At 39.7% G+C, this 23000-nt stretch overlaps 1 protein-coding gene across 1 annotated transcript in view; it reads left to right on the top strand.

Annotated features, from left to right (window-relative positions):
- Positions 1–23000, top strand: part of FNDC3B (fibronectin type III domain containing 3B) — a 171662-nt gene that overhangs the window by 129734 nt on the left and 18928 nt on the right. Inside the window, exons 21-22 of the mRNA XM_052803622.1 lie at positions 3787–4067; positions 12005–12217. Coding sequence (XP_052659582.1) covers positions 3787–4067; positions 12005–12217 — 494 coding nt within the window. The remainder of the gene's footprint in view (positions 1–3786; positions 4068–12004; positions 12218–23000) is intronic.

Raw genomic sequence — 23000 nt, 5'->3', positions numbered from 1 at the left:
TGCAATCTAAGATGTAAACAGAGTTTCCTTCCACTGTGTTTTTATTTTTGTCACTAGCCACTATGAAGTTATGTGTCCTGTAAGTCAGAAGGAATGTATGTTTATTTAAATAATGCAGACTGTTGCTATATAACTGAACAGTTTAGATTCTGCACAATTCAGAGTGATAAACAAGGGAGTTGGTATAACTTTTAGCTCTTGAAAATTGCTCTCATGTATAGTGTGGTTTATTTTTGGTGAATAATGCTTTTAACAGCCACCTTGCCCTCTGATATTAAAACAAAATGATAATGTTTTAGACAATTTCCAAAAAAATTGGTTTTTTTCCTTGGTAATGAGATGTAAATAACATTTACCTCCCAACTGGATGTTGAAGATACCCCTAGCTTAAATAATGAACTCCAACATCTGTTTCATTTATCAAGTAAAGCAAACCAGCCGAGTGGATTCCTATGCATATAGGAGATGGTAGTTGCCAGAAAGTGAGTCCTCATCTTTACCATTTTGTCTCTTAGATTTGTAAGATGGGATCTCAAGTAGAGTCTCTATATGATTTCTTTTTCTTTGATCTCTTTCTCCAGTTATTTTCAGCAAAAAGTAACAGTTAAAATATATTTTTTACATATATATATATGAAAATAAAAATATAGCACTTCTTCTCCTTTATGTCTACTGAAAAGTAAATGGAAAGTAAAGTAAGTGGGAGTGAAGTAAAAATATTTTTGCCCAAGATACTCTTCCACAAGATTTATTTGTATGTGAAGACAGAATACCACCAGTAATCCAACCAAAAGTTCACGTACCCACCCAGCTGGCAATGTGTGGACCACCCAGGGTCGTTTCTTTGATCAAGGACAACATGCTTCTGTCGAGTGTTTCCTTCTTATATCTTTTTTTTTAAACAGGACATTGAATTTTTTATTTTTTTTTTTAAACGAAGTAGCTTTCGAGCAGCTGGCCAGCAGCCAAGGAGCTAGGGCCCCACACCTCTAAGTACACTCAACTGTATTTTCTGAGTGGGTCATAGCTGGCCGTATACCTTGCACTGGCACTGTTGGGGAAGGCGAATTGAAAGAGCGCATGAGTGGCTTGGAAGTGTGAGCCAGAAAGTGCCTCTTGTTTGCGCAAGAGGGAAAGCATTCAGCATCCGCTGGGCAGGGAGGAGACCGTGAGACCACTTCTGCGGTGAGCGGCGGGGAGTTCAAGGGGGTCTTAATGTTAAAAATGGAAACAGCCAGCTGTATAGCATCTTTGATTTTGAGTGGGCGTTCATTTTAAACTCCCTGCCACAAAAATGTTGCACAAATCTACCCAGTTTTTAACACAGCCGATATAATTTAATCCACAGGCAGAAGTTAAATGAAATGCATGACAGCACTAAGACATTTCATTGAAGTCCGTCAGTGACCCATGCATTACTTTCTAGAGGGCTTCATTCTCTAGATCTGATCTGTGTATTATGTGGAGAAGAATTTGTTATAACACTGGAACATTTAAACAATTACAAAAAAAAAAGAACAAAGTATGTATAGCAGGTAAAGAAGGAAAGTTAAATAGTTTCAGAAATTTTAGTCTTTCTTTTAAAATAAAAAGGAGAGAATAATAGCAGGTTTTCTTACCTGTTAGCAGCTTTAACAGAAAAAATCTTTCTTTTGCTTTTTAAAAATAAAGATTCCCCAAACCACATTTACTCTGCCTTCTAATAAACACACAGTATTGCTATCTCAATCTACAGTAACTCAATAAAAAGAGAGAACTGAGGAATCAGGCATATATAACTGCAGGGCAGACAATTTGTCTTTACTATTGCTCAACTTTTTTCCTGTAATGAATATTCCTGAAAACAGCTGTGGTTTCTGCAAAGGGGAATATTGTGTCATTTGCGGGGGGTGGGGGGGGATATCTAGGAAGTGAAGTAGAATGAAATTCCCATCAGTTAGGATGATGAGATTGTCCAATAAAGCAGTTAAAAGCATCACTGAAAATAAATTGCTTGGAGCAAGATACAGATTGCTAAACACTGGTTTAGAGGCAAGACAAATAATATCATTGGCAGACCAGGAAACAAGGCTCACTTCTAACAGCTCTAGGAGCGCTTCACTAAATAGAAGATGTCCCTGGAGCAGGGTTTGTTTTGAAGGGTTTTTTAAAGGCTGACAAATCTAACTTTATTATCTCTTTCTTCAATTGAACAAAACGCCTCCTGGAAAAACAGAACACAGCTTTGTGTCTGTATTATGCATAGCAGAAATAAATTATTCACTACAGTGAAGCACAGATAAGAAATCAAACAATTGTTTGACACGTCCTTTCCTTGCCATCATAGTTCTACTGGCAACATTGTAAACCCAAGTTTTCTAATTAATTGTAATCTGGTGGGAGACTCCGGGCTCGCTTTTCCAAATGCAAAGGAAACGTGAATGGTGGACGATGCTGGGTAATGTCAAAGCTGCTTTTGAAGGTCTTTGCCTTCTGGACCACCTGTAGCTCAGCCTGTGCCATAATATGCTATCATAAGCTCTCCACGTACCTTGTGGGCTAGCAGCACGCCGGGCTGTATCAGGAGGAGCCCAGCTAGCAGATGGAGGGAAGGTGGTGTTGCCCATTACGTGCCATTCATGAGAACCTGGAATACTGTGTCCAGTTTTGCTCCAGGCAGAGGTTGAAATAGAGGCGTTCAGATGAGATATAAAGAAAAAAGTTATTGCTGTGCGGGCAATTAAGGATTGTAACAGTGGTCCAGAGGGGCTGTGCAATCTCCATCCTTGGAATTTGTCAAGACCCAACTGGACAAAAGCCTGAGCAACCTGGTCTGTATTCAGCTTTGACCCCCACTTGGAGTAGCAGTTTGGACTAGATGTGTCCCAAGGTTCCTTCCAGCCTGCATGGTTCTGTGATTGTGTGCACAGGAGCTTATAATAATCCTGAGGAGTTAACATTAGTCATTTCCTCAGCCATTCCAGTGAAGCATATACAACATTTGCCACTAACTGAGCATCAGCTGATAAAAAAACCAGCTCTGTACAATTGTGCAATGTTGAGCTTGCAAAGACAACAGCCTCTGCAATTAATGAGAAGTGGGCCAGATTTTGAAACTTGGTTTCCACTGGGATCCTGGATCTATGAGTCAAGATGAGAAGCTCTCCTCTCTTGAGCTATGTGCTTTGGTGGTGGTTTGCTAGTGATTTGTGACTTCTGGGGAAATCTGAGTCATAGACTTGACCCCATGCTGAGTTCCTATATTCTTATCAGAAACTTTTTAGCACGACATTAGCTATCCATCCTCTGAGTTAGGAACCAGTGTAGCTCTCAGCGAGCCAAATGCCCCTTACGTCTAGGGGTACTCTGCTTGCATAAAACATCTGATGTTGCACTCTGCAGTATACTAAGGATTTTATACAGGGCAGCTCAACAATTTGGGGTAGCCAATTTGCTGAACAATGTGATGTCACCTGTCACTGACAGCATGACTGTGACATTTTCCCTTACTAAACAAAGTTTGCTGCTGATAAAAAGGTTACTGTTAAGTTTGATTAAGTAGCTATTAGGGAAAAGAGAAATATTCTCCAGTTTTTCTGAGAGATACTCCTGAGTAACAAAGGAAGATATTAATTGCTGTAGTATAGGTAGAGGGTATGAGTCATGCTTTAGAGAATAAACCGGTGGTGCATATTCTTTGAAGAACGCATGCAGCTCTGCCAGGCTGCACAGTTCATTATTATGAACTTGATAGATGTGTGAAAGAGAACATTTATGCTGTAAAAATATTTTTTTTTCCACACACAGGCTGTTAACCAGGCAGGAGCTGGACCTTACAGTGACCTGGTAACCTGCAGAATCCCCGCATCTGTGCCTGATGCAGTCTCTACCCTCTCTGTGCTGGAGGATGAGCACGTGGATGCCTATCACCTCTCACCCTCTGTGTGCCTTGTACTGAACTGGGAAGAGCCATGCAATAACGGAGCTGAGATTACGTCATACAACATTGACTTGGGTGACATCAGCATTCCAGTAGGAAATGTGACAACTTACGTTATCGATGATTTGCTTCCAGAAACCTCATACCGGTGAGTACAATTTTTTTGATGTGATACAGAGCAGTCAGGATGAGATCACACAGCTTAATTTTATATAGGAAATGCTTATGGCATGTAGAGTGAGTAAAAACAAAACAAAAACAAAAAAACCAAAACCTGACAACCCAAACAACCAACCTAGGGAGCATAGAAATCTGCAATAGTTCCTTTAGGGAATGAATTGTGGTAGTTCATGTTCAAATATTGGTTTCTCCCCCCCTTTTTCCTCTTTCTCCTCTCCTTGCGTTATCTCTGACCTCCCCTTCTTTCTAAGTTGCTCCGCTAAGGTAAGGTTACACTGGTAGGTAAATAAATTTCAAAAATGGGAAATAACTAAAATTAGAATGTGACATCTCATGTTTTTTCAGATGCTTAGCAGTACTGTGCCAGGGGTTTATATTATTAACTGTATTGATCCCTGGGAGGAGATAGCAATTTGCATGCAATGAACTTTTATTTGTAGAGCTACAGCTATTTTTTGTTTCTAGCACATGGAGATTAATTAAAAGATAATCTGAATTTAAAAACAATTTCTTTATATTGCTTCAGAGTCTAAATATTTAAGTGACATTGCCAAAATTTTATTATTATTTTAATGTTTTTTTCCCTAATTGCTAATTATGAAAAAAAAAAACAGTTCCATGCAGGCAATGAACAGCAATACAGCAGAAGATGTGACAAAAGAAATTCTATTTTAAGTACTGTTCAAATGAAAACAGAAATCTGATTACACAGTTGTAAAGCTAGACATGGTGCAGACCTTCTGCAGTATTTTTCTTTTTTTTTTTTTGTATTCAAGGTCACAATCCTACAGGTCTTGCAGAGTTTAAATGAAAAGTTCATTTCTCAAATTCTATCATGTAACCAAACAAGAGAACTTCTTGTAGCAAGTATGCAAATATGTATACTAGAAGTTATTTAAAGCGAGGAACATATATTGCTTGCAGTGCCTAGTACAGTGGTTCCTGATCTTTGTCTAGAATATCTACGTTTTAAAACCATGTAATAAAAAAAAAAAAAAAAGTAGATTCATTAAAATATATATATATATATATATATATTCCTGTGGCAATCTGAAAAAAGAAGGCAAAATAGGAATTCGGTGACTCAGAACCCTCTCCGTTCCAGATCACTCACATAAATCCAGAAAATGTGACTACATTATTGCTGTCTCCAGTTCTTCAGTGGCTTGTAACACTGTGATCCTTTGTGGCAAAGGCAGTGATGAAGTATAAGCTTTTTTTTGTCTTCTGCTGTAAGATCCTAGTTTTGTGGTCAATTTAAGCTAGTATTGCTGTCAAAGGAAGCCTCCTTGCCTCCTTTTGTGCCAGAAAAGTGTTATCGCACCATTCCAGACTGGGAAAACTGGTCTTGTTGAAAACTAATCATATTTTTTACCTTGTAAATGGGTAGAGAGAAAGGAAGGCCAGCATGTCTTCTAGCAGGCATGCTGGCTTAAGGTGGTTTAAGGTATTTGTGAAAATACTGCACACGAGTAAAGCTGCACAAGGGTTTGAGCCAACTGAGGTTGCTGTTGTCATGCTTCTGACCTCCCTCTGTCTCCGTGTTCTCCCACGTTTCTCGCCCTCTGCCTTGAGTCAGCACTGGTGCTTATGTGATCTTACTCTAAGCCAGACCAGGGAACCCAACTCCAACTGATTGAAGACTAATCAAAAACCTAATAAAACTCATAAGAAGTTGAAGAGTTTGTCTATTGACTGGCTACCCAGCTGTGGAACTACACCATCGTTGGGCAGTCTAGTACTCCCTGGTTTCTCCTCATATGTTCGATCAAGAGTCAAAAGCTAAAGCAAAATGAGAGCTTTGAGCAACACAGTCAAGACAGCCAGAATGGACCATCTAAATTCTTCACTGAAGTCTTCCTCCTTCAGTCTTTTTTTTAGCTGGTTCTTGGTTGTCTACAGCTTCCTTTAGGGAAATGTCCTTGTCTTCAAAGCCTGGAATTGGAGATATAGAATGAAAGGACAGGCAGGACATTACTCTTCTTTATAATCATGCTGCAGTCTCGTCCATGAAGCTCTTACTCCTGCTGCCATGAAAAGTGTCGTTACACTGAGATCATACTGGAATATTTTTTTATTTTTTAATTTTTTTTTTTTTGCGTTCTTATTTGGCTATTTTGTAAAAAGCACCATGTTAAATCACATATTTTTAGTCAGGAAGTCTGCTTGTCTCTGATCCAAATGAAAAGGCTGAAGAACAAGCGTTAAGTGCAGCTGTTCTGAATATTGTTGTAAGACTAAGTTCCTACCCAAAAAAAAAAAAAATTATTGTGAAGAGCACAAACCAGTGCACAACTAATCAGAAGTAATAATATATGAAAGCTCTTTTCTTTAATAAAACAGGAGAAAGAAAACCCTAAATCTTGCATCTCATGCCTGTCATGGAAGACAAATTACTGTAGTTGAGTTGCAAAAGCACCTTATCTATAGTTTGAAGTATTTTTCTGCTGATAAAAATAGACAGGTCAAAGTGGTTTTGCTATCAGTCGTTAACTCTTTCACTGATATTTCTTCTTCAAGCCTGTCTTGACACCTGTCTTCATCAAGGAACATCTGTGCCCTGATAAATGCATCCGTAAGAAACATGTTTATCAAGCTGTATGCTAGAAGGTGCTGGTGTTTTTGCCCTCCCTGTTTTAATCAGAAGAGTGTTTCAGGACATCGCTGATCTCAGTCTCTAAATTTGTTCACCAGTGGGTTTTCTTTTCATGTCAACTTTGTTTAACTTAGCTAGCTCTTCTCTCTCTCAAGTGTTTATTCCCTACTGTGTTTAAAAGCAGTGAACACGTTTTCTTCCAGGCCTTGTTTTTCCTAGACTTTACAACCCAAATACTACCGGGTTTGAGACTCTGAACTCTCTTGCCAAAGTTTCAGCAGAATTTGAAGTAAATCAGCAAAGCACTTACATGTTTTAGTTGCATTGGAATTTCACTGTCAATGTTTTTGTTTGTGGGAACCCGAAATTGAAAGCAAATCTTGGTTATTAGGAATCCACCAAGTCCTAAATGGGAAAGGAACATTGTTTTGCATAGCTGTGTGATTCTAACAGCATCTCTACGTGTGTCCACCCCGTTGGACTTGTTAGCTTAGGTCTGGCATTGCTCTGCTGCTTCCAGCTCCTGTGTGGGAATGGCCATACACGAGCAGCTCCAGTATACACCGAGCAAACTCCAGGCTCTTTGCGGAGGTGGCCTTGAAGCCGAAAAGTTTGATGGGTTCTGTATCTTAGTAGCAAATCCAGCCAGCATGCCACAAGAAGGATTTGCATCCCAAAATACATTCAAGGCAGGAGGAACCGGGGCACGCCTCTGCCATGCTGCTAACGGCCAGCGTAGGGCTGGTTTCAAGAGGACTTCTCCAGTGTCAGACACAGACCAGCACTCCTGTTGCAAAAAGCAGGTGCCTCGCAAAAGCACTATGCAGACATTGCTGGTGAGCAGCTGCAGAAATATATCGGAGAGTTCTGCAGTCTTTTTGTTTTATTGACATAGCCATGAAGCTCTGGAAGCTCTGATTATAGGGTAGTAATATTGGACTGGTTTTCTGTGAACTGATGTAACTAGAAGTGAGTTAATAAATATTCCGCAATAAAGAAGTATTTAACAGTAATAGAAATTCCAATTTTCTGTTACACTGTGTTCCCAAGCTTCGCTCAACGCTTTCCATAGTTAATTGTGCTGTGCTGTTGAGATACTTCACTGCAAAACAGCTTCCGATTTTTAAGAATGCTTATTTTATTCTGAAACACATAGTAGCCTTATTAAATTTTAATAGCAACCCTTAATTTTAATTTGGTTTAGGAATAAAGATTCTAGACATTTTACATTTCTAAACTGTATCAAGGAAAAGATCTTCCAAGATGAAGAGAGAAGAATGAACATGGATGCTTAAGTTAGCAATGCTTAAGTGGGTTATAAAGCAAAATCTATGCTTGAGAGTATAAAACTAAGTCTTGTTCCAGCCTCAGAAGAATGCAGTCTGAGTGCGGATCTGTGGGGCTGGCTTGTTGTGGGGGCTGTGTATGATTGCTATCCGTTACGTTTGGGCTGCTGCTGATGCTGGAGCATGCTGCTTCTCCTCCCTTTTGAAGTCCGTGGCGTTTTAACTCCCACAGGTTTCCACAGGCGCGTGTATTGCAACGGGTGGCATTCCACTTATGGGAACTAGTGAGTCAAACTCTTCTCATGTCAGACTCTAAGATAAATTCAAAAGTGATTTTTCAGTTTGTTGGAATACTATACAAAGGATTTTGTGACCAATCTGAAAATAGCATCCTGTTTAGTGTGTTTATTTTCTTGGGTCGAGAATATTACAAGATAGAGTGGTCTGTTAAAGATCTTTTAATGGTTACTAAATATGCCTAGTCTGATATATTTTTTTCTAAATGTTTAAAAGATGCAGTGGGAAAATGTGAGAATGAATACAAATATTACTGGTCCAGGGTCTGCAGAATTAGGTACTATCTCTAAACGTAGTCTTTACATTTTCAAAAACTTACTTTCAAATTGTGATTGTCAGATTTTAAAACCACCTTTCCAAGACGGTATTTGGGGTGTTTTAACTTAGAAACCATTAGTGAATAAGTTGAAAGGAATTCAGGAAGTGGTTTTATTGCAAATATTTCTACATGTCTATACTACTCTTACACAAAAATAAAGAATTGATTTTTCCCAGTATCAGTTCTGTAAACAGTAATTGGTTTCCACTTAATTGTGGAAGTTACCTTATCTGCTGTGGCTGTGCCACCCAGCCGCTGGAGGAGCTCCGAGTGTCACAGACCGGGACAGGGACATGAGAAAGCACCTGCGCTGGAGCAAAGACGCTGCAGTACAAGGTGGTCTCCCACCACCACGTGCTCTCCCTCCTCCTCTGGACGGTCCTCCTTTCTCCCCTTTCTTCTTCCCTTCTTCCTTCTCCCCTTCCCTGTGGCCGTTTCCAAGGCCTAATATCCATTGAGGAGACACTCAGTGTTGGTTCGGTGGGAGGTGAGAGCGGCGTCTAGGTTACGCTGCTGCGTGCACAGAAAACCAAAACTAGTTGTTTGTGCTTGTCTGACAAAGCTCAGGACCTGGGAATGATGGTGGCAATTTACAAAGAGTTTTATGGTGCTGTAATCAGCAGAAACAGGATAGCCACATCCAGCCATGTTAGAGTCAAATAAATCAATTCTTGCTTTCCCAGTATCATCGTTCATCTGGAAAGATGCCTGTGTCTATTTTAAGGCTTATGAGTTTCCATCAGTCTTACTGTGCTCCAAAGTCAGAAGGGGGGAGCGAGAACACCATGCAGCAGATGAAAGCAACAACGAATGAGGGAAGAGGAAGGGACACATTTTTACCTTGTGCGAATAAATACCTGGCAAAGGGAAGACAAGTAAATGCAGATGTATGTTCATGCACATATCTAAAAAGCACACCTATCAGCTTCTGCTTAAGAAATGCGATGTGGTACTTGAGAGAGATTCGTTTCAATCACTGCTGGTTTTCAAGTGTGGTAGCTGCCGTTTGGAAATGAGTTAAATTTATGATGCTTGAGGACAGGCGAGGCTTTGTTGTTAACGGGACTTTGAATAATACAAAATAAAACAAAAAAAAGGCTATGTACTCTCGAGCGTGTTGCTGTAAACAATCTACAAAAAAGTAGTAGCATTTTATAATGTAGCTGTTACTGTTTATGTGCATATGCTAACAGATAACTTGCCAGAATCCAGTGAAAATTCAGGCAGTTTTCACTTTTTTTTTTTTTTTTTACTAGAAAGACCATTAAATATTAATGTAATGACTCCTCATAGAATCATAGAATCATTTTGGTTGGAAAAGACCTTCAAGATCATCGAGTCCAACCATTAACCAATCTGAAGCAAACCAATAACATAATATGAAGTAAGATCACTGCCTATATTAATTACACTTCTTAAGATACTACAGAAGCCTTTTGTTCTTTTTATGTCAAATGCTTGTATGCAGCAGTTGAAGAGGAGGCTCCCGCTAGATCTTTCTTCATACCATCGACCCTTTGGGAGGAAGAGGATGAAATCACCGTTGTATAGTGTTGTAAGGTGGTCAGGATGCATTTCCTGAAACTAAAAGGAAGGTTAAAAGGAAAATGCAGCTCCACACCAAGCAATACTTTACCCTTGTTAATGGCTAGGTCAACAAGCAAAGGTTTTAACCACACATTTACACATGACTGTGTAAATGCAGTACATCCTTACAGTGTACAATTACTTCAGCTGCCTAATGAGTAGATAAGGCTCCACTATTTTGCAATATGTTTATTAATCATTTAACCTTTTTTGTTCTTGAAATTGCAGAAAATGTGGTTTGGTGGTTTTGGTTTGGTTTTTTTTTTTAAGGGGGAATATTGTTCTCTGGAGGGTTTTTCCCTATCCCTTTAACTCTACCTTATCTTTTTCTAATGGTAGAGCTGAAAACTTGATGTTCAAAGCAAAGTAATTTTTCATATGTTGTTTATATGAACTTATATCACTTTGTGTACTTCAGTCAAAATAAGTAGCTATGCCAACCAAAGACAGTTCTATTTATCTTCTGCTTTCTCTGAAGCAGGCAGTCATAGGGATATACCAGGTTCTGCTCTTCTCCCTTCTCCCCCTACCACCTTCCCTAGGGACTTCTGGCTTCTTGGTGGCTGATAGTTTTGAGAAGAAGCAACATTTCTTGTAGAGACTCTTTTCCCATGAGAAAATACTATGCTGCTGTGCATAGGATTTCCAAAGTAAATGGCATCTGTCCAGCTATCTAAACTAGGCTGAACTGTCTAAAAAACCTAATTAGTTTGCCCATACTGTTTTCTCTTATTTTCAGTTTGATTTAACAAACTCTTGAAACCTTTCAGGCTCGTCTGTACCAATATTTCTATTTTACACAGTCCTCACAGCTCTTTCAAAATGCGTATTTCGCATTTCTGTTATGATGATGTTGTTGACGTTACCATAGTAAAAGACTACGACTCATCACTCATTCCTGTAAGCAGTTCCTCATTGTGCAAATTATTAAACTAAGGTGCAGACAGGTAAGAGAAAGTGACAAAGCAGAAGCCAGGAGTCATTATCTTAAGAAATAGAATTTAGGAGACTAGCTCAGTCTTAAGAATATTTCCGAATTAAAACTTCTATGACTAGGTAGGTGGTCTGCTTTTCTCTTCTTCTAAATGTCCTTAATGTGATTCAAATAGCTCAAGAGCTTTTGTGCGTCTTGTGAGGGTGACTTGAGTCCAACTTTTATTTGATCTAATAGATAGTTCACTGACGGTTAATATTCCACAGTTTGTGTGAGACGTGTAGAAGGTTTGTAGATTTAACCTTCTCGGTTGGCTCTTCCCAGTAGAGTTTCATGTACTTAAAGTGTGCTTTGTGAGATGCTGCACACGCTGAAATAATACTGCTCTTTGGAGATACTTACCAACATGGAGATGGGTTTCGTGGCAGTGATGCCAATGCTTTCACTTAATGATTTCACCTAAATTAGTCCATGACCTTCGTTAAAGAACCACAACACACTTCTGCATTTTATTTATTCGTAGTTACACACTTCACGTTTTCCAGGTTGCACTTGTATCTGTGCTGCTGTCCCTTGTTTATGTGGTTAAAGGGACTTGCGTCAGGTTCTGAGATTGCTTACCCAAATCTTCCCTCCCTCAGCCTTACTGCATTTCTTGGTATCTTCACTGCAGCTCTTACAGTATAAATAGGATTATAATACTTGTTGTATTTACAGAGCCTTTCATTTTGCCAAAGCAAAGCAGTGGTAGCTGGGAGTGGGCACTGTGTTAGTGATGGAGCAGTGAGGTCCAGAAGGCTGTTTTGTCTCTTGAGATACTTTTTTTATACCAAGAACCTCGTGAAACCACTTTATTTAACATTTACCTTTTTGCTGTTCTTTTTAGGATCAGGATCCAGGCTGTCAATGAAATTGGAGCTGGACCATTTAGCCACTTTATTAAAGCAAAAACCAGGCCATTACCACCCTTACCTCCTCGATTAGAGTGTGCTGCAGCAGGTCCTCAGAGCCTGAAGCTGAAATGGGGAGACAGCAGTTCCAAGCTTCACACTACCGATGACATGGTCTACATCTTGCAGTTAGAAGACAGAAATAAAAGGTAAGAGATACGGATCTTTTCCTTGGGTTAATAAAAATGAATTCTGGTTCATCATAATGCAGTTGTGAATCACAGTAAGAAAATGTTGTTTTCCTCATTATTTCATACCTACAAATATACACAAAATATTGTTTTAATAGGGATTCTGTGCCTGTAGTCTAACCGAGCAAATTACATAACAAAGCTGTTGTCCTGGTTTCAGCTGGGATAGAGTTAATTTTCTTTCTAGTAGCCGGTATAGTGTTATGTTTTGGGTTCAGTATGAAAATAATGTTGATAACACACTGATGTTTTCAGTTGTTGCTGAGGAGTGTTTATACTAAGTCAAGGATTTTTCAGCTTCTCATGCTGAGCCAGCAGGAAGGCTGGAGGGGCACAAGAATTTGGGAGGGGGCACAGCCAGGGCAGCTGACCCAAACTGGCCAAATGGGTATTCCATACCATGTGACATCATGCCCAGTATATAAACTGGCAGGAGCTGGCCCTCGGGAACTAGCTGGGCATCAGTCAGCGAGCGGTGAGCAACTGCATTGTGCATCACTTGTTTCGTATATTCCAATCCTTTTATTATTATTATTGTCATTTTATTATTGTTATCATTATCGTTATTTGTTTCTTCCTTTCTGTCCTATTAAACTGTTCTTATCTCAACCCGCGAGTTTTACTTTTTTTTTTTTTCCTCCGATTCTCTCCCCATCTTACTGGGTGCAGGGGGAGTGAGTTGAGTGGCTGCGTGGTGCTTAGTTACCGGCTGGGGTTAAACCATGACAGCTGTTAAAGTTGTTATATAGAACAACTGAAATCAGTGCTATACTGTTGAAATTTTAGCAAAACACTGACACCTCTGCCAGTCAAAGTTAATACCAATTTTCGTGGTCATAGTGCTTTACTCTTTGGAATATACAGAACAAAGATATTGCACCCAATGTGCTGTGTATATTAATAAAATAAATGGTTACAAAATCAGAGGTCTAGGAAAGGCAAAACCAAGCAGAACAAGGTTTTTTGGGCAACATGATGTTCCGGATTTTACAGCTGTAATATTTTGGAGCGTTAGAAAATATGAGCTTGGCACCAGCTTGGTAGCTACACAATAATTATGAAATAAGGATGCAGAAGAGCTCATCCACCATGTTTCAGTTCCCTAAAATTTTCTTCAAAGCCATGAGAGCTTTTGGTGTGCAAGAAACACAAAACTGAACATTAAACAGTCAGTGCTCAGCAAAAAGTATTTTCCCATGCAAACTTTGTATGGGAAGATCGGATAAAGTAGCTCCAAAGTTGTAATGAGATATATTCAGTAAAAAGAGGGAAGAGAAGGAAAGAAAGACAATACATGAGTATTGCCTAAGAGGCTGAGCTCTTCAATGAATAAATATCATAGATGGCTCATAATTTACTAAGAAGTACTCTCAACTGGTTTAATTAGGTAAAATAACTGATGTATCAAGTAGATAATCCTTAGAGACCTTCAGTACAGATCATAATTTGGTGTAAATTAGCATGATTCCTTTAATTTAAATAGAGCTGTGCTGAGTTTATGCCAGCTGAGGGTCTGGCCCCAAAGCTCTAATTGTAAGTAATAAAACCACCATGAATAATGCCTAAATACCACCCGGTATCTCAACTGTACTGATGCAGAGAGGGTACATGCTCCCCTGTATTAATACTGAGAGGTGTCCAATGAATATAAATGCCCATTTGGAAGTCTGACTGATAAAAAACAGTTTCTACAGAGTGCAATGATGCTTGGCAGGAGCCCATCACCTGCAGCAGCATGTGATCAAGCCAGCTCTAAAGAAACATCCAGCAGGCTTCTTTTGTTTGCTTTCACGTAGCACTGCAGGTAGGATGGTGAAGAACTATAAATTGTTTTAAACCTGTTTTTATGTTGGAGAAAATAGTAAGTTTCCTTGTAAGAATAAAATACGTTATGTTACCTGGCAGCACAGAAGGAAAGCTTTTTCCCCTTTGCTTTTGCACAAGGCTTTAGCAGAATCCTTTGCTTTTACACGAACTTTTCCCACTGCAAATGGTCTCTTAACAGCTGTTAATTAGGAGGAATTTGAACTTGTTTCTCTGCTAGGCTTTCTTAGCTTTAAATTTGGCTTATAGTCTACATGAGCTCCCAAAGATGCAGAGGAACTACTCATCTACACTGCACTGTCTCCTCCTGCTTGAACGGAGTCCTTGCATGAAATGGCTTCCTTCGGTGGTCGGACTTGTAGCATTAGTACAGATAATACCTAAAATGAGCCACGGCCCTGAGCCCTCCGGCTGACGAAGTGCGTACCAGCGTGGGCACCGCAGAGGAATAGAACGGGTGCGCTGTTGTCGGTGCCCGGTGCTGTGTTTGAGAACAGTTGGAGCTGGCAGGTCGTGGCAATAAGATTTATTTATTTGTTCCCTATCTGACAGTCCCTTTTTGCTCCCCATTGTGTGCATCGATCACAATGAGAGATGTTACTGAAAGGATACAGCGGCGAAGTTTTGTACGTTCAGGAGAGCTATCATTCCTAATGAACAGAGAATGACAGCCCACCCATGAACTGGTAGAAACAGCAGCTAGTTACAGAGGTAGGAGTCCTTTGTTCGGTCATTCCCATAAAATAAACCCCATCGTGAGAGAGGGGTTACTCACTCGTGTATGGTTGTGAAAAATACTGGAATACGGTTCTGTGAGCATCGCTGGCCTCTTTAATTGCGCAGTGCTTTAACAGGCAGGCAAATTGTCGACATCTAATGGAATAATTAAATAGAATAGAGTATTTGAGTTGGAGGGGACCTACAATGATCATCTAGTCCAACTGCTTGACCAATTCAGGGCTGACCAAAAGCTAAAACATGTTATTAAGGGTGTTGCCCATATGCCTCTTAAACACTGACAAGCTCGGGGCATCAACCACCTCTCTAGGTGACACCAAAAAAATGACACCAAATAAATGATCTAGAAGGATGTTTTGGAGTCATGTATGGTTTGAAAGGGTTGTAGGAAGGTTCCACGGTGTCCCCTCTGTTGAGAGAAGAGATAGCACCTGATGCAGGGGAAGCGGCTGTGGTATAAACATGGATAACTCAAAATTGACCTCTGTCATATCTTTAGTCTTTCAGGAGATAATTGTTACTGTATTCCCTGAGACATCTGAAATGACTTTTAACAGCTTTATGTTGAAATCCTTCAACTCAGTATTACAATTTTCCCCTCTTCAGTGAATCTGAGCATGCAGTTTGCTTACTGTAACATTGCTTACTGATGAGGTTTAAAATAGGAGTTAGCTTTAAAATGCTGTTGAAGCAGTTTCACAAACAGAAATACAAAGATGAGCAAATTCTTTTAAAAAAAGAGAATTGTCATTAAGTCAAATTCTGACCCTGATAGCTTTAATGGCCTTTTTGTAAAGATTGAGCTCTGGTTTTATGCAGTGATAGTTAGCCAGTGCTCCTGAATGCGTCCTAGTCATTAAGAATTGTTTTTAACTTTTCCATGCTGTAATGAGGTATAACAGGCCTGTTGTTGGAGACTAAATGTTTCATTGATTGCAAGACCTGTGAAACAAAATACTTGGAAATCTCCTGACACTGATTAATGTAGGGTCTTGAAAAGGTGTGCACATCAGAAATGTACCTGCTTTAGCTCTTATTTGCTCTTCAGTGTGTGACATTTGGGAAGATCAAATTAGCATCTCTTGTCCTTTCAATTATGTGTAGCATTAAGTGGAAATGAAGAAAAAATCTGTTTCTAGAAAGCACAGTACATGGGAAAGTTTGTTGAGGGTAGCTGACCTTTATGTAGAGAGGATTATAAAATTTCTTTCTTTTTTAAATAAACTATCAGTTGTGACTTCATATCCTAACTCTAGTAATGTCAAGAAAATCATGTTAATCAAGTTGCACTGTTTTCCAGAATACTGTGGATTTTTGCTCTCCAAGTGAAACAAATGAACCTAATTATAGTAATGCTTTTGATTTTTTTTTTTTCTCCCCCCTATACTGGTAATTAGTCTTTAGTTGTGCCTACAACTAATTATACCTCTTAGTGTCTTAAAGTGCTTACAATATCCAGTCTGAAAGAGAGAATTAGCAAGTACGTTATTTGTGGGTCATTTATCAGTTGCTTGTGTTTCTTAGATGAATATATGTTGCAGTTGAGATGAATTCTGTGATTTTTCTATGTATACAGAATCCAAATAAAAATATGTATAATTATATTTTAAGGGAGAATCATTGGTAAGGTTGGCTAAGCAGCAACCTAAACATATTATTTAAAAATACCATTGACAATTCTTAGTAAGCCTGCTTTTGTAAGTGAATTGTAAGAGATGGTGTTTACTGGCATTCTAAACTGTAATTGCTTTTGTTACAGTTATTTACTGAATAAATGAGTTATGACCCCGTATCACTGGGTAAACAGTAGTAGTATTTCCTTTTCATATCATATGAAAGATTATTTATGTGAGTATTAAACTGTTTTAAAATACTTTGCTAAACCGTACATGTATGCCATTTAAGGAGATATTATTCTTCAATATAAATGAAAAATTGATCACAAAATAGAACTTGCCTAATGACGATAAATACTAATTGGGCACAGTCATTGTGCACGCACTGTTTTTCTGGTTAGGATATGAATGTCCCAAAGGCCATAGCCATACATCAGCGTAGTCCTGGAAATTTTTAGCAACTCCAAGGAAGGAATAACATTTGCAACCAAATTACATAACCACCTTGACGTGAATATTTATTTCAGGAGGCATCATCCCTCGCATTCCTCGTCCCAGGAGTGCCTGTTGTCCTCTGCTGCCTGCACCATAATATCCGAGCTGTAAGCTCGGTAGACTCTCAGTTGGCTTTCAGTGGCTCAGGTTGTCTTTCCTCGCTCCTGTTTGGTAGGTTGTGAACAGAGCCTTTAGAGCCTGAGCGTGAACAGGGCACGCATGCAAGTTTTTCCCGGTATCCAAGGGAGATGTATCGTCTCATCTGTTTCAGTGCCGGCTGACCCAGATGTTAGTGATGCTCCTGGTAGTACTGTCTTTTTCAATTGTGTGCTAAGCTATTTCACTCTTTATAGAAAGCCTATAAGAAGGAGAGAAAACTATATTATAAAAATCTATGCCAATATTTTCCCAAGGTGAGACAAACCAAAACACACTTGTCGGGAGGTGGTTTCCAAGGAAAATGAAAACATGCTTTGAACAGTAAAGCCAGCACAGAGATGCGGATGGGCTTGTTTTTTCTGCAGAAAGGTTCGGTTTTATGAAGCTCCTAGCTGTTCCAGTGATTCTCCCACTCTTCTGTTGTCTTCACCTGGTGGTGCTGGAAACCTTTTCTCCCCACACATGCTGAAGTTGTATATAGCAGAAGAAATTGTTTTCCCTTTTTTCTAGCACAGTTTTCTGTGACCTAGTTACTCCTCGAAGAAGTGTAACAAACAGCAGAGAACGCACAAACGAAATGGAGACCATCTGTCGCAGTGTCCAGGGCGGTTTCCCTGGCTGTAGAAGTGGAATATTGTATCTGATGGTTTGGTCTAAGCAGCAGTCTTTGCAGTACGGTTAGTGCCAAGTACGCCTCTGTGTTAGGAAGCGGTCATACGTATGCACCTCGACACATGTGTTTGCTCTGCATTAACTTGAAGGAAGGTAGAAGAGAAACACAGGGAGATAAATTGCTAAACATGCTGCCTTTTCCTGATGACTAGCATAATCATTATCTGGTTACTGCGAGTTTCAAGCAGCCTAATTAAAAAATTGTTTACGCTCATGATTTGATCAAGACGATTTACACCCATTTTGGCAGCAATTACTGATATGTTTCAGGCCTAGTGGCTTGTGAAATTCTATTAAAATATAAAATCAGATACATTAACATATCCTTGCAAAAACCTGCAGGAAAAATCATTTTCATATTGGGTAAAACAATGATGAAAGGAAATTAAGATTGAGCGCGAAGACATATGGCATGCTACGGTTTGCTCTGCAAGCCTGGCTAAATAGAAAGTTAACATTCAAGAAAAGTCTTTCAGGTAGTCTGTCTTCACTTCACATTGTTGCATTGTGTAGATGAGTATTGCTATTAACAGTACCGATATTTCTATTAAGAGCGTTCTGGTCAGATACTTGGGGCTTTGCAGTAAGTGCTGTGCAGATGACAAAGAGGAGGAAGAACTGAAGAGGAAGTATAAAAAGCTTAACTTGTTAATGCGTTTCAGCTTTGTTCCTAGAAATAGGAGTAAAACAACATTTTTAGTAGATATGAGTTCACTGTGTGTGCGTCATCTTTTGAGACAAAGTGTGAGAATACTGTGTTAAATGTTTGAGATGAGATGTTTCAGCTATTAGGAGTCTACTGAGACACAGAATTAGATGCTGTTCCGTAAGTATTTTTAAAGAATCCCTGGTTTGGTGGGAAATTTAGTAGTTACCTACATAGAAACACAGTGGACCAATTTTCTCTTCTGTTTTGATCAGTGTACATCTGCAGGTGCTTCACACTTCATGGGTGTAACTAAATATTCCAGGCGGCAGATCATAAAGAGGAGCAGCATCTAGACCAAAGATTGTCACTGTAATAAAAGCTATTTTCTGCACATCTCTAACAACTTCATAAGAAAAATAATGCCTTAATCGCAGTAATGACTGTTTAATATCTAAAGTGGTAATGGGGTTCAGCTCAGAGCAACCGGATCACGTTGGCCAGTTTTCCAAGAGCGCTTCTTTGGGTTCCAAGTGAAGTTAGTAAACTAGAGACTATGCTTGGCTTCCTTAGCGAGCTTTGCCAAAACATATTACTGAGACTGTCACGTCAGTAAACCGTTGCGAACACGACGTGCTGAATGAGTTTCATTTTAAGGTTCATAGACACTGTTAGCTGCTGCTACACTAGGGTGGTGGATTGTAGTGCTGCATAAGGAAGATAAAAATGCATATGGCTGTAAGAGCATTAGTTTGCTACTGCTGAACTGTGTTTTGTTCTCTTTTGGTTTTAGCTTTGTTAAGCCCACTCTTAATCATATCTACTGTTAATTATTAACACATTGCCATTGCAAGCCATGGTGTTGGTAGCTGCCTAGTAATCTAGTTCTCCCTGACTGTATAGTTTCAACAGGCCGTTGGATGCTCTCCTTAATTTCTCCCAGATCTTTCATTCAAACGCTGTTAATTCACATTAAGTTGTGCTCAGTATTGTCCTTCCTACCTGTTCCTTGGCCCCTGATGTGGCTGCGCACAGGGATCATCTGTCAGGCACTTTGCTGATCTGTCTTCCATTCCTCCTGAATGTACCCAGAAGCTCCTTCCAAAAAAGTAATTTTTCTTGCTATGGGGGAGCTTCGGTAGGTTAAGGCATCTCCATTTTCAATAATTCCAGACATCTGACAAGTGACTATCTGTGGTAAATATGGATTACGTGCTCAAATCCATCAGCAGATGAAAGATGATCTAGTAGAAGCAAGCTAAAAATCAATTTTTGGCTGCAAGTACTCTTTGTCTAGCCTGCAGATGTGCTAGGTAATTATGCGAAGAAAACAAAATTCTTCCTATCTGACTGTTATCACTTCTCTTCCTGCCTTTTTCCTCTCTTTGCTTAGTTTTGCTTTTCTAAGTATAGGGAAGGAAAAGTTGCCTCCTTCAGTGGGGCCTGTTATTATTACTTATTATGCCTGTAAACAAAAAAATATATTGACAGTGCATTGTGGAGGTTGGTTTCTAAACATATTATGAGCAAGAATACATGATAAGCTTTCGAAAAGGTGTCTTCTAGAAAATAGATCTTCATCCAGAGGGGCCAAGACATCCTGTCTGGTCCACACCTCATGTTAGGACTGGAAGTCAGGGTTGGGGGAGGTTGTGGGAGCACAAAACTCTTTTGGGAACCCCTGCCCAGGTGTTTGCCTTCCCTCGGTACCTACCTGCAAAAGGAGATGCCAAAGAGTGGCTTGGAAAGGTGTCTCAAAGCTGAAAAGATTGGGTCAGCCTGGTACTGGTTACAGGAGCGCTGATGGATGTGGGGATGGGGGATGCTGCAGACGTCAAGCTTTTCTCTTTGAGCTGAACATTTTAAAATACAGAAGAAATGAAAAAAATTGTGCATTGACTTTACTCCTGTATCTCTGAACCAGATGGTTTTGTTTTGAAGCTTTGCTTCCCTTGGTGCCACCTCGTAATACAGGGAGATGCTGGTGGGGAAAGAAAATCACCTAAGTCAGTGAGTGTTTGATAATGTTCTTTAAACAAAATAGAGGAATAGTCTAAGAAAGTAGGTAGGGGCTATAATTATGCACATAACAGGGATGTTGCGATAATAATGTTAAAAGAGCTGTTGGTTTGTGAAATTCATGTACTTTAGTTTCTAATTATGCAGTTACCCGTGTATGCTGAATGAGGCCTCAGGTCTCCAGGTCAGACCACTGCTGTATTAATGATTTCTCTCCAGCCAAATCTGTGGCAGATGACCATGTTTTTCTGGGAGGCAGTAACAGAATCAGTCAGATGGCTATTTCAGCCTTTGTACCTTGGCTCAAGATTGCTGTCTTTAGTGCTGTACGGTAGATTTTCTTTCAAATTAAATTGTTGTAAGGACAAACGGGTTACTAAAATATAAACAAAACCTGAGAGTTTGAAAGGGAACCTGCTGATTAAAATGTGCTGAGAACTAATGAGCGGGGGTAGAGCGAGTACATTCATATTCCTCTGCTTGACTGGAAGTGACTGAAGTGGAGGAAACAAAATAGCTGCAACATGTAAAACATTTCCAAGAAGATCTTCACTGAGAATAAAAAGGTATTGATGAAAACCTAACAGCAGTGGTGTCTCCCAAACAATCATTCTAGGACACTGTGTTCTCTCCCCTCCATTGTGTGTAGGTAAATTAATAATCCGTGACTGACGTGAGAATGTCTGGGAAGGGGAGAACTGGGATTGCTCGAGTGAGAAGAGAAGGGATGTAGCCTCTGGGGAGTGTCTCCATCCCTGGAGAAAGTTGCTTTCTTTTCAGTTTCTGCTGTTAATTTAGTGGAGAGTAGAGACAACACTGCAGCACGTTAAATTTGAATAATGCAGATTTACTTGTGGATGGTGCAAACTTTAAAAAAATAATAATGCAACTGTGTTGAGAATGCCGTTAACCCACAGAGGTAGTCTTTTTTCAAGGACAGGGTACCGGTTTAAGGTATGTAGCCTACTGTCTTTTAAATTCAACTGGGCAAACCTCTGAGAATTGAAAATTTCTTGGTGCTTATTTAGCACGCTTCAGGGAATTACGTGAAAGCAGGTAGAGGTTAGAGAATGAACACATCTTGGCTAAGACACACTTGAGCATGTTTTGTGTTTGGGTTTTGTCTGTCTTGGAAGGGAAGAGTGATGAAATAAGAAATCAAAGTGTAAACACTTTTTCAACATTGCAGCTAAAGGTGTATCCATTTGATTGAAGGGACAAGAAGTGGCAGTTTGTCAAGCTGCAGTATTTCATTCCTGTTCAATCATGTGCCCGTCCCTCAGCTCCAGCCTAGCCATGTGGGGAGGAGGGATGGAGGAGGCTCTATTGAGCCATGCACCTGCCTCCTCTACAAGTTTCTCAGCTCCCAGTTGCACTGATGTGCAAGTTGTGTTGCTGCCCTATGAAGGCTGGGACTTAGCACATTCAATTTATGAATGCTGTAAAGCTCCGTTAGATAAGCGGGATGTAGAAAAAAATCCGCCTCCCCAGTGTAGTTCAGCTATCACCCCGAAAAGCCAGAAAGATTTTTGATGGCTGTGCTTTGTTAATGACCATGCTTATGGCATCCCACAGCATCTGAGAAGGAAAACTCATTGTCTATGTTCAGAGGGAGAGCTGAGTAGAGGCTGGAAGAAGCTGTGAAGGAGATAGAGAGCATGGGAGCTTTTCCATATGCAGATTAAGTCAACTTTTAAATGAGAAGTGATGAAGTCCTTGCAAACAAGCTCAAAGCTGGCTGGTTTTTAAGAAAAAGTATGGAACAGGGCCTGGACACGTGGGCCGGACACAGGGCACAGTGGACAACGTCAGGCTTGCCAAGAAGGCAAAGATATATAGAGCTCACGTTTAAATGTGCTTTCTAAGTAAGATTTAAAGAATGAACTTGCAATAATATGAACAAATTGTCTTACTTTAGACGATTTTTAATGTATGCAGGCACTACAGTAGCAATGTGCAATCACGCTGATTGTTTCAACTTCAAGTTCACTGCGGTCCTTCAGCAGAAGGCCTGGGAGACTGAAAAAAGATTGTAGGATATATTGCTCCAAGTCTGTAGCCATCTACGTAAAATATTTTTAAAAATAACAGAAGTAATTCTGGAGGACTACAAAGTACCTGCTTTAGACATGAGGAAAACACTTCATTATTAACAAAAAATCGCTGGTATTTTGAAGTTAAAATGTTTCATCTTCATTATGTTTCTTACATCATGATTTGCATCTTCAAACACAATTACAAAGCATTATTGTCATAGTAAAGCCTAACAACAACTGAACTTTATTGACTTAGTAATCAGCCTTTGTTCTTCCAAAATGGGAAGGCCTCTTTCTCCAAAGATAGTTGAACCTCAGAAGTGTGTTTCCATTACAATCTTGTGTATTGAACGTGGATGCAAGCTTTTCTGTAACGGGTTTTGCTTTCATTACAGATTTTTTTTGAGATGGAGAAGTGAAAAGGGGTGGAGATGGAAACCAAATGGGATTATTAGTCCAGTTCCCAAATGACAGGAGGAACTCAAGTGTTTCGCCAGATCACTCATTCCGTGTTGTGAAACCTTAATCATATTCAA

This window comes from Harpia harpyja, chromosome 12 (genome assembly GCF_026419915.1).
Source record: "Harpia harpyja isolate bHarHar1 chromosome 12, bHarHar1 primary haplotype, whole genome shotgun sequence".
Classification (NCBI taxonomy): domain Eukaryota; kingdom Metazoa; phylum Chordata; class Aves; order Accipitriformes; family Accipitridae; genus Harpia; species Harpia harpyja.
Note: the sequence above shows the minus strand (reverse complement) of the source record. Positions and strands in the feature narration are given on the sequence as shown.